The 11931-nt window shown below is 40.3% G+C and overlaps 1 protein-coding gene across 2 annotated transcripts in view; it reads right to left on the reverse strand.

The window, feature by feature from the left end:
• cpne2 (copine II) overlaps positions 1–9060 on the reverse strand; it is a 272940-nt gene extending 263880 nt beyond the window's left edge. For both annotated transcript variants that reach the window (XM_043707144.1, XM_043707142.1), the window contains exon 1: positions 8908–9060. In XM_043707144.1, the coding sequence (XP_043563079.1) occupies positions 8908–9045 (138 nt within the window). In that variant the 5' untranslated portion in view covers positions 9046–9060. The remainder of the gene's footprint in view (positions 1–8907) is intronic.
• Positions 9061–11931: the final 2871 nt, after the last annotated feature.

Here is an 11931-nt window from a genome sequence, read left to right on the forward strand (position 1 = left end):
ACCTCTTTGCTTCTATACTCGATCCCTCTTGTTATGAAGGCCAGCATGCTATTAGCTTTCTTCGCTACCTGCTGTACCTGCATGCTTACCTTCATTGACTGGTGTACAAGAACACCCAGATCTCTCTGTACTGTCCCTTTACCTAAATTGATTCCATTTAGGTAGTAATCTGCCTTCCTGTTCTTGCCACCAAAGTAGATAACCATACATTTATCCACATTAAACTGCATCTGCCAAGCATCTGACCACTTACCTAACTTGTCCAGCTCACCCTGTAATCTCCTAACATCCTCCTCACATTTCACCCTGCCACCCAATTTAGTATCATCAGCAAATTTGCTCATGTTATTGCTAATATCATCTTCTATATCATTAACATATATTGTAAAAAGCTGCGGTCCTAGTACTGATCCCTGCGGTACCCCACTGGTCACTGCCTGCCATTCCGAAATGGAGCCGTTTATCACTACTCTTTGTTTCCTATCAGCCAACTAACTTTCAATCCAAGTTAGTACTTTGCCCCCAATACCATGCGCCCTAATTTTGCTCACTAACCTCCTATGTGGGACTTTATCAAAAGCTTTCTGAAGGTCCAGGTACACCGCATCTACTGGCTCTCCCTCATCTATCTTCAGAGTTACATCCTCAAAAAATTCCAGAAGATTAGTCAAGCATGATTTCCCCTTCATAAATCCACGCTGACTCTGACCTATCCTGTTACTACTATCCAGATGTGTCGTAATTTCATCCTTTACAATAGACTCCAGCATCTTTCCCACCACCGAGGTCAGACTAACTGGTCTATAATTTCCTGCTTTCTCTCTCCCACCTTTCTTAAAAAGTGGTACAACATTAGCCACCCTCCAATCCACAGGAACTGATCCCAAATCTATTGAACTCTGGAAAATAATCACCAACACATCCACAATTTCTTGAGCCACCTCCTTCAGTACCCTGGGATGTGGACCATCAGGCCCCGGGGACTTATCAACCGAGGCAAGAGCAAGGCCATGCTCTTCGGGAACTGGGCCAACCAATCCTCCAACCCCTTCACCGTCAGGACTGACCACCTGAAGGTGCTGAGTATTTAGTTCGGAGGGGCTGGGGTGTACACCAGGTCTTGGGGGGGAGCATATCAGGAATGCTCTCCAACACCAATTCCTGGCAAATATAAATTCCCTTCAGTTCAGGTCCTTCAGCCACTGTTACCTCAGGGATATTGCTTGTGTCTTCCCCAGTGAACACAGATCTGAAGTGCCAATTCAATTCTTCTGCCATTTCTTTGTTCCCCATAATATATTTCCCTGTTTCTGTCTTCAAGGCCCAATTTTAGTCTTCATCATTTTTTTTGCTTTTCACATACCTAAAAAAGCTTTTAATATCCTCCTTTATATTATTGGCCAGTTTACCTTCGTACCTCATTTTTTCTCTGCGTATTTCCTTCTTAGTAATCCTCTGTTGTTCTTTAAAAGCTTCCCAGTCCTCCGTTTTCCCACTTATCTTCGCTATGTTATACTTTTTCTCTTTTAACTTTATATGTTTCTGAACTTCCCCCATCAGCCACGGCCACCCATGCCTCCTCCTAGGATCGATCTTCCTTTTTGGAATGAACTGATCCTGCATCTCCTGCATTATACACAGAAATATCTGCCATTATTCCTCCACTGTCATCCCTGCTAAGGTATTGCACCATTGAACTTTGGCCAGCTCTTCCCTCATAGCTCCATAGTTCCCTTTATTCAACAGAAATATTGTCACTTCCGATTGTACCCTCTCCCTCTCAAATTGCAGATTGAAGCTTATTGTATTATGGTCACTACTTCCCAATGGCTCCTTCATTTCGAGGTCCCTGACCAATTCTGGTTCGTTGCACAATACCAGATCCAGAATTGCCTTCTCCCTGGTCGGCTCCAGTACCAGCTGTTCTAAGAATCCATCTCTGAGGCACTCCACAAAGTCTCTTTCTTGAGGTCCAATACCATCCTGATTCTCCCAGTCTACCTATATGTTGAAATCCCCCATAACAACTGTAGTAACATCATTGCGAAAGGCCAATTTCAGCTCCTGATTCAACTTACATCCGACATCCAGACTACTGTTTGGGGGCCTGTAGATGACTCCCAAGAAGGTCTTTTCACCCTTAGTATTTCTCAACTCTATCCACATTGACTCTACATCCCCTGATTCTAGGTCCCCCCGCGCAAGGGACTGAATATCATCCCTTACCAACATGGCCATCCCACCCCCTCTGCCAGTCAGTCTGTCCTTACGATAGCACATGTAGCCTTGAATATTAATTTCCCAGGCCCTGTCCACTTGAAGCCACGTCTCAGTTATCCCCACAATATCATATCTGCCACTACAAGCCTTGTGTAAGTAACTTCTTTCAGAACAAGCCATGCAACAAAGTATCTCAGAGTGGCATTGATACCAGCTGGATTTGAACATTACTAGCCATGATTCTTTGAACAGCATTCTAAAAAGGTTGTTTGTATTTCACCTTCTATTTTCATTCCAAGTGCAATGTTGAATTCTTTACTTTAGATTAGATTAGATTACTTACAGTGTGGAAACAGGCCCTTCGGCCCAACAAGTCCACACCGACCCGCCGAAGCGCAACCCACCCATACCCCTACATCCACCCCTTTAACCTAACACTACGGGCAATTTAGCATGGCCAATTCACCTGACCCGCACATCTTTGGACTGTGGGAGGAAACCGGAGCACCCGGAGGAAACCCACGCAGACACGGGGAGAATGTGCAAACTCCACACAGTCAGTCACCTGAGTCGGGAATTGAACCCGGGTCTACAGGCGCTGTGAGGCAGCAGTGCTAACCACCGGGCCACCGTGCCGCCCATACTTCTTCTGGAACATTTTAAATACAAGTGAAAAATTCAGTGCATTTACTTTCTGATCACTGTCTGTGAGAATATATCAGATTGGTTGCTTGCAGTGTTTGACGATGTCACTGATGATATCCCATCACTTGGTGTCAGATCCAAAGTAACGTTGAGAAAGGGGCCCTGCATTGTGTAGAGATTGTGTGCAGTTTTTCTGCAGGTCATTGACAATGGCCAACATTTCACACAGAGAGAAAAACTCTGGCCAAGAAAAGAATAGTTGGAACAAGTCTCAAAAGGGAGATGTTGGTTGTGCAATCTAAATTATTTTATTAAGAAAGCAACATAAACAGTAGACAAGTATAACATTGTGCTTTCAACACATATGAACTTTCAAAAGTAGATTCATAACCAAGCATATGAAATCAGAGAGACATGTTTAAAAAAAGGATAACAGTTTGGACAAAAGAATAGTAAACCAGAGCTTAAGTGCTAAAGATAGTTACTTAGATTGGTACAATACAAGTTCGATTGTGATGTTACACAGGAATTGATTCATGGCCCACTGTTATTCGCTATTGCAGTGATTGGAACCAGAACCAGGTGGATCGCATTGACGATGAGATCTTTGATTGGGGCTGTTAACCTGGGCCAATCAAGGAACCTTAGCTGACAGATATCAATTCCAACTCTATTTTGATTTAGTCCCTACCCTCCCCTTCACTGTTTTGATCACACAGCACTGCCCTTTGATGTGAAGGGCAGTGCTTGTCACTGGCCACCCGGTTGTTTTCCTATCTTCCTGGTGGTGGAAATTGAATAAAGATTCGTGCACTTTGTGTCTTTCACTGTGTCTCACACCTGCACACACACACCATGGGTGCTGGGGAAAAAATAAGCACTACCGCACTTAGGTGGTAGTGTGGGGGTTAAAGGGGATTAAAGAAAAAAAGAAAAAATATATATATATAAGAAAAAAAAAGAAAAAAATCAATTCCAACTCTATTTTGATTTAGTCCCTACCCTCCCCTTCACTGTTTTGATCACACAGCACTGCCCTTTGATGTGAAGGGCAGTGTTTGTCACTGGCCACCCGGGTGTTTTCCTATCTTCCTGGTGGTGGAAATTGAATAAAGATTCGTGCACTTTGTGTCTTTCACTGTGTCTCACACCTGAACACACACACACACCATGGGTGCTGGAAAAAAAAATAAACAGGAGTATCCCTTCGATGTGAAGGGCACTGCTTGTCACTGGCCACTCGGGTGTTAATAAAGAAAAAAAAATCAATTCCAACTCCATTTTGATTTAGTCCCGACCCTCCCCTTCACTGTTTTGATCACACAGCACTGCCCTTTGATGTGAAGGGCAGTGTTTGTCACTGGCCACCCGGGTGTTTTCCTATCTTCCTGGTGGTGGAAATTGAATAAAGATTCGTGCACCTTGTGTCTCTCACTGTGTCTCACACCTGCACTCACACACCATGGGTGCTGGGGAAAAAATAAGCACTACTGCACTTAGGTGGTAGTGTGGGGGTAAAAAAAAGGAAAAAAAATAGAAAAAAAAATCAATAAGAGATTCAGAGATTCTCCTCATTCTCAGACTGGCTCTGAACTAGCTTGTCAGAGCCTTTGTACTGTGCATGTGTAAATAAATGCCCAAAATGTCGATTCTCCTGCTTCTCGGATGCTTCCTGACCTGTTGTGCTTTTCCAGTGCCACACTTTCCGACTGTAAATAAAGGGTGACTTGGTGATGGCCTCTGTGTAGTCATTTCAAATATGTACCTAAATTATTTATTTAGATGCAGGAATGTGCATTGTGCCAAATGAGAGAATGAGAGTGTGTGTAGTTAATAATGAATGCAAGATGCTAACAAATACATAGAATCAATGTGTAAGGACTAAATTAATCTCAGTATGGGATTCTGGTAGAATGGCCACATGCTGTTTGGAAAATGCAAGTCTAAATAGGATGTAGGAGCAGACATTCACAAATCCTTAAATGTGGCAGTGCAGGTTAACAAAGCTATCAAACATTCATGTCAAGGAAAAGCTAAATCAAAAGCAGTGAAGTTACATTAAACACATATAAGCCTGGTCAAAAAATAAAACTTGGGGGAGATGATGTACAGTTCTGTTCTCTATATCACAAAAATGAATATAGAAGCACTCTAAAAAGTGAAAACAAAAAAGATTTGGAAGGAATTTTCTGGAACTGAGAACTGAACAGGTTGGAGTTCTTTCCTGCAGAAAGTGAAGTTGAAGGAACAGAAAGGTAGGTTGATACAGTGAATTGAACTAAAGGTAAAAGGAGGCAAATGTGAACAATTACAATGCATTGGTGAACAAAAAGGAAAGTCTGCAATTTGCTGTTTTATGAAGGGTCAACTGCCATTCATTTGTAGAAGAACTGTTAAAATGATAGGATGATCAGTCACAAGACTTGAGTATAATAAAATAATTTAAAAATCAAAGCCAGAGCCCTGGAAATTGAGGTACAGCATTTTAAATTAGACAAACAGAATGAACAACATACCTGTTGCAGAATCAGTTCTCAAATGTTTTACATTTGCATGTCTAAATAATACTGTTATGATTCATCTTGCTGTTGTTTTGGCCAATGTAGGCAGTAAAACATGTGTATGAATGTGGTATGAAACCATTGAGTAAATGCTATCAAACAATGAGTCCCACAGCTAGGATTTAATCACACACCATAAGAAGGTCTTGAACTGTGCCTTTAAACACCTGTGTGTTTTTTTCCAAACAATTATTTGTTTCCCACACTTCGTTTTTACCATGTGCAAATTCTAAAGTACAGGAAAAAAATAACTTTCTTTTAAAGTTCTTCATTAGTTCAACCAAAACTACACCTAAATACCAACAGAACAAAGATGTTCCACTCCCAAAGTATATCAGCTTAGACATGACTGACAATATGAGCAGGCTAATACACAATACCTTGCAGAGTTGTCCTATTGTTGCATGGGAAACTATTTTTATGAATATAAAAAGATTTAATGAGATACAGGTAAAAGAGATGATTCCACAGAGTGGAGACCAAAAACTGGGGACTATAATATGAGTCACTGACAAATCCAATAGGATATTGAGGGGAAACTTCTTTATCCATCTCAAAAAGCAGGTTAAGTGTGGAACCCGCCACCAAGTGGAGTTGTTGTGACCAATAGCATGGATGTATTTAAGGAAAAGCAGATAATCATATAAAGAATGAAGGTTGTACTGAAAGGATCAGAATGAGAGGTGATGGGGAAAGGTTTATGAGGATCTTAAACAGTAGGCATGATCCAGTTAGACTGAGTGGGCTGTTCCTCTGTTCCACATTCTGTGTAATATGAAATTATCTGTATATTAAGCACTCATTGGTCTGCCAAAATTGTTTCTAGGTTACTATTCCTTATCTAATCCTACCGAGCAAGTACAAATCATGATCCAAAAGTGAGATGCTGTCGGGCTATCTGTTTTGTATACCCATTGCAACTGAATCTCAGTCATACCACATGTTCAGCATTCATCCTTTGCACAATAGGGACGCCAAGCTGCATAATGCTGCTTCCATCTGGACCAGTTTGCCTTGTACTACCAGCTGTCTTGCTCACCCTCTTGGCAGCCAAGGTACAGAAGCAACAGAGAGAGAGAGAGAGAGAGAGAAAAACAAGGAGGAATTTGTACAATTCACCGCATCGCAAATGCTTCCTTCAAAACAAAAAAGAAATGTTGTAAATCAAACTAAAAATAGCCAACTGGTATCCAACTATACAAAAGCAGAATGATATGTTTTTCTAGAATATGTGGAGTCATTTCTCATCCATTATCACCTGCTGATGGCTACATTAAATGCCATTGTTACTGTTGCCTCTCCTGGCACATTTTCATGGGCTGGTTAGCACCACAGGGATTACCGCATCAAATCGACACACACAATAACTGAAGGATTTTGGTTTAAAAGTTTCCCTTTTGCCATGTTCAAACTGAATTTTTATAAGTTGTGCTTTCCTAAATCACAGTTCCAACCACCAATCTGTTTATCAGCTAATGAAAGTGAGCCCATTTGCTGCCATCTTTGTGGATGAATTATAAAAGATATAAATTGTGCAACTAATTTTAACAATGTATCTAGATTCTATTTTCTTTTATGCTTCTTTCCATTTAAATCAACAATTTGTAAGACAACTATATTAGCAGCTCCCTTTAAAGTGGGCTCTTGTGTTGATCTTTTTCACGGAACACGGGGCCCCATTAATGCAGACCCAGAACATCCTGGAAATCGGTAGTGATATCAAATAAACCCATTTTATTGCAAAGTTTTACTTAAGGTTGTTACATTATAAACACAAGTTCATACTTAGAAATAATTTGCAATCAGAAATAGAAGCATATTAATGTTAAAATATTATTTCTGCAACTGTGCTGTCTATGAATGCTACAAACTCCCTTTGCCATCTCATCTTAAAGTACTTTTTCTCTCAACAATAAAGAACCTAATGTCATAAAGGAGGCCAGATCTATTCTGGATTGCAATCTGTTTATTGGCAGGATTAGTTTGTTTTCAAGTCTAATGGTTTTGCAAAGAATGTGTTCTTTTTTGTTGTGTTTATATCAATTACATGGTTCCAAATGGAAGATATTAGTCAATTGTCAAATATACTGCAAGCCAACTGCAAAATCTTTTGTTTTTGAATTAGGTAATTGGGTTAATATTTTTTATCTGGAATTTCTTTCCTTCATTCACAGGATTTATGTGTTGCAGGCTAATCCCTAATTGCCAGAAAGTTGCCACCCAGATTGATAGGTTGTTAAGAAGGTATACAGTGTGTTAGCTTTTATTGGAAGTGGAATTGAGTTTTGGAGCCACAAGGTCGTGTTGCAGCTGTACAAAACTTCGGTGCGGCCGCACTTGGAATATTGCATACAGTTCTGGTCGCTGCATTATAGGAAGCATGTGGAAGATTTGGAAAGAGTTCAGAGGAGATTTACTAGGATGTTGCCTGGTATGGATGGAAGATCTTATGAGGAAGGGCTGAGGGACTTGAGTCTGTTTCGTTAGAGAGAAGAAGGTCGAGAGGTGACTGAATTGAGACCTACAAGATAATTCTGGAGTTAAATAGGATGGACAGTGAGAGCCTTTTTCCTCGAATGGTGATTGCTAGCATGAGGGGACATACTTTAAATTGAAGGGTGATAGATATTGGACGGATTTCAGAGATAGTTTCTTTACTCAGAGAGTAGTAGGAGCATGGAATGCACTGCCTGCAAGAGTTGTAGACTAGCCAACACTAAGGGCATTTAAATAGTCATTGGCTATACCTATGGATGAAAATAGAATAGTGTAGGATAGATGGGCCTCAGATCGGTTTTACAGGTCAGCGCAACATTGAGGACCAAAGGGCCTGTACTGCTCTATACCTACAGGGCAGTTAGGAGCCCATCATATTGCTACATGCCTGGAAGGCAGATAAGATAAGGAGGTCAGATTGCCTGCCCTAAAGGATATTAGTGACAATCAACAGTGGATTGTCATTAGACTAACAATGTTTAAATTCCATGGTTTTTGTTTGAGTTCAAATTTCACTATCAGCCAAGGTTGGATTTGAACTCACATATCCAGAACATTAGCCTAGAGCTCTATTACTTGTCTAGTGACATTACCATTGCACCACCAATGCAAGCAGGATCTTTGTACCAAAGGACCAGTCAAGGAGAAAGGAAATCTAATTAGCAACCTATCGGTTAATGAAAAGCAGAGGATGTCACACAGTTTGAAGCAAGACAAAAAAATGGAAAGTAAACCGAACGCACAAGGGATCCCAAAAGAGGAGTGGATCAAAGAAAAGTTCATTTTCTGTCGTACTGCAAATGTTAGTATTTATCGAAAATATTTATAAAAAATATGCCTTCATTATATACCATTTTGCTCTGGTTAAAATCATAACCTCTAAAGCATTAATCCATTTGGTAAATATTCTAAATACTATAACATTACACTAAAATACAAAATCATTCTAGATCAGTTGGTGAGTATCATATACAATGTATCTTACCCTCTTTCTCCAATTGCAGTATTTTTGGCTGATACCTTCCACACAGAATTTGTTTGACGCAAAAGGGAAAGATTCATGTTTAGGAGCTGGCACTTTGCATCCTTTGACTTTGTGATAATGTAAAATGCGTAACAACATATGGGCCCGCCACTTCTTGTTTCAGTGCATTTTTACTCAACAGTAAAGAAACTGAACGGAAATGTAAAGCAGGGTGCTGATTTACTATCGGCCATTTTGCACTACTGCAGAAAGACAGCATTTATTATCACATCTCTTGAGAAGGATCAAGCTTTGTTTGAAAGATTCTATCGTCTCTTTGGGGGCTGAGTGACATCTTCAACCTATCAGCAGTGACTGGATATCTGCTGCTTGTGGAAACATTTTTCTGCCAGCGATAAAGTATTTAAAATATTAAAAATTCCTCTTTAAAGTGCTTTTCTGACTTAGAGCACAATGTTCCAATGAATGCTCAAACTGTGCAAAATTAACTGCAAATCATGTCATGATATTATGACATGCTGTAATATTATGACGTGCAAAAACCAAGATAATCACAGACTCATTTTCCCTACAGCATTGTAATTAGAAACCAGAAATAAGTATATTGAAAATATGTATCTGATTTGAAACAATCTGAGAGGACACCATTGAATTGGCCAAGGTACACTTGAACAAAGTATGACATTTCTACTTGCATGTTTTGGTTTTGTTTTTGGTCTAATTTGTCTGAAAGTAACAACAACTGCAAAAGCAACAATGGAGTTATAACATGAATTATGTCAATTATGCAAATTGAATTTCATGATTCTTTGGAATAATTTTTCAAAAAATCATTAGATCTGTCTTTTCCACAAATTTAGCAACAACCCAGATTGCATTAAGCACCACTCAAGATGGTGGCAGAATATCAATTCTAGGTGCAGGCTTTTCCTTTGGGGCTCCCACGCTCCCACATGTTTTCTTTTTGTCTCTGTCTTTTTACTACTGCTCTTTTATTTCATTTCTTTTCTTTCATTTTTCTTTTCTTTGGAGCCTTTTGCAGCGGGTTAGTAGGCGAAGTCAGCGTGGTTAGGGAAAAATCATTCTTCTAGTATTTTTGCATTCTGTCCAATGTTCTGACCTCATACCCATTTTTGCGTAACTTATTAAGTTGGTAACAGCTTTAACTTCTTAATTAATCAAAGGCAGTAGTCCCTACATGGAATTTTTCTTTCTCATTTGAACGTATCTCTTCTTTATCTTCTGAAATATCTAATTAAAATGTCGGCCACTGCTTCTCTATCAACCCATACCTAACCAGTTTACTTAGCTAGCTCTATTTTCATGCCTGCATAATTGTCCTTTATTAAGGTTAAAATTCAGCTTCTGGACCTACTCCTTTCTCCTTCAAACTAACTTTAAATCCCATCATATTATGATTGTTTCCTTCACTATAATGTAGTTAATTAATTCTATCTCACCGTATAATGGCAGGCGTAGCCTGTTCTCTGGCTGACTCCATAATGTACTATTCTAAAGAATTATCCAGAAAACATTGTATGAATTCTTTATCCTTTTGCTCATTTGATTTTTCCACTCGAGATTAAAACCTCCATGATTATCACCTAACCTTTCCCATTATTTCTTCCCTTGTACTCCATCCTACTATGTGATTAGTTAGGGTCATAGAGTCATAGAGGTGGACAGTACAGAAACAGACCCTGACCAGATAACCTGAATTAATCTACTCCCATTTGCCAGCACTTGGCCCATATCCCTCTAAACCATTCCCATTCATATACCAATCCAGATGCCTTTTAAATTCTGTAACTGGATCAGCCTCCACCACTTCCTCTGGCAGCTCATTCTATACACACATCATCCTCAGCATGAAAATGTTGCTCCTTGGGTCCCTTTTAAATCTTTCGCCTCTCACTCTAAACCTATACCTTCCAGTTCTAGACTCCCCCAACGCCAGGGAAAAATCCTTGTCTGTTTATCCTATCCATGCCCCTCATGATGTTATAAACCTCTATAAGATCACCCCTCAGCCTTCGATGCTCCAGGGAAAACAGCCACAGCCTATTCAGCCTCTCGCTATAGTTCAAATCCTCCAACCCTGGCAACACCCTTGTAAATCTTTTCTGAACACTTTCAAGTTTCACAATATCCTTCCTATAGGAGGGAGACCAGAATTGCTCCCAAAGTTCCAAAGTGGCCTACCCAATGTCCTGTCCTGCCGTAACATGACCTCCCAACTCCTATACTCAATGCACTGACAAAGAAGTGCAAACACATTCACTATCCTATTGACTTCACATTCACTTTCAAGGAACTATGAACTTGCACTCCAAGGTCTCTTTCTTCAGTAACACTCCCCAGGACCTTACCATTAAGCATATATGTCCTACCTTGATTTGCCTTTCCAAAGTTCAGCACCTCACATTTATCTAAATTAATTCCATCTGCCACTACTTGGCCCATTGGCCCTGATCAGTTGGATCCTGGAACTCTATGGGAAGCGAAGTGATTGCTGGACCTCTTGCTGAGATATATGCATCATCGATAGTCACAGGTGAGGTGCCAGAAGACTGGAGGTTGGCTAACGTGGTGCCACTCTTTAAGAAAGGTGGGAAGGACAAACCAGGGAACTATAGACCGGTGGGCCTGACATCGGTGGTGGGCAAGTTGTTGGAGGGAATCCTGAGGGATAGGATGTACATGTATTTGGAAAGGCAAGGACTGATTAGGGATAGTCAACATGGCTTTGTGTGTGGGAAATAATGTCTCACAAACTTGATTGAGGTTTTTGAAGAAGTAACAAAGAAGATTGATGAGGACAGAGCAGAAGACGTGATCTATATGGATTTCAGTAAGGCATTTGACAAGGTTCCCCATGGGAGACTGGTGAGCAAGGCTAGATCTCACGGAATACAGGGAGAACTCGCGATTTGGATACAGAACTGGCTCAAAAGTAGATGACAGAGAGTGCTGGTTGAGGGTTGTTTTTCAGACTGGAGGCCTGAGACCAGTGGAGTGCCACAA

Source organism: Chiloscyllium plagiosum, chromosome 17 (genome assembly GCF_004010195.1).
Source record: "Chiloscyllium plagiosum isolate BGI_BamShark_2017 chromosome 17, ASM401019v2, whole genome shotgun sequence".
Lineage (NCBI taxonomy): Eukaryota > Metazoa > Chordata > Chondrichthyes > Orectolobiformes > Hemiscylliidae > Chiloscyllium > Chiloscyllium plagiosum.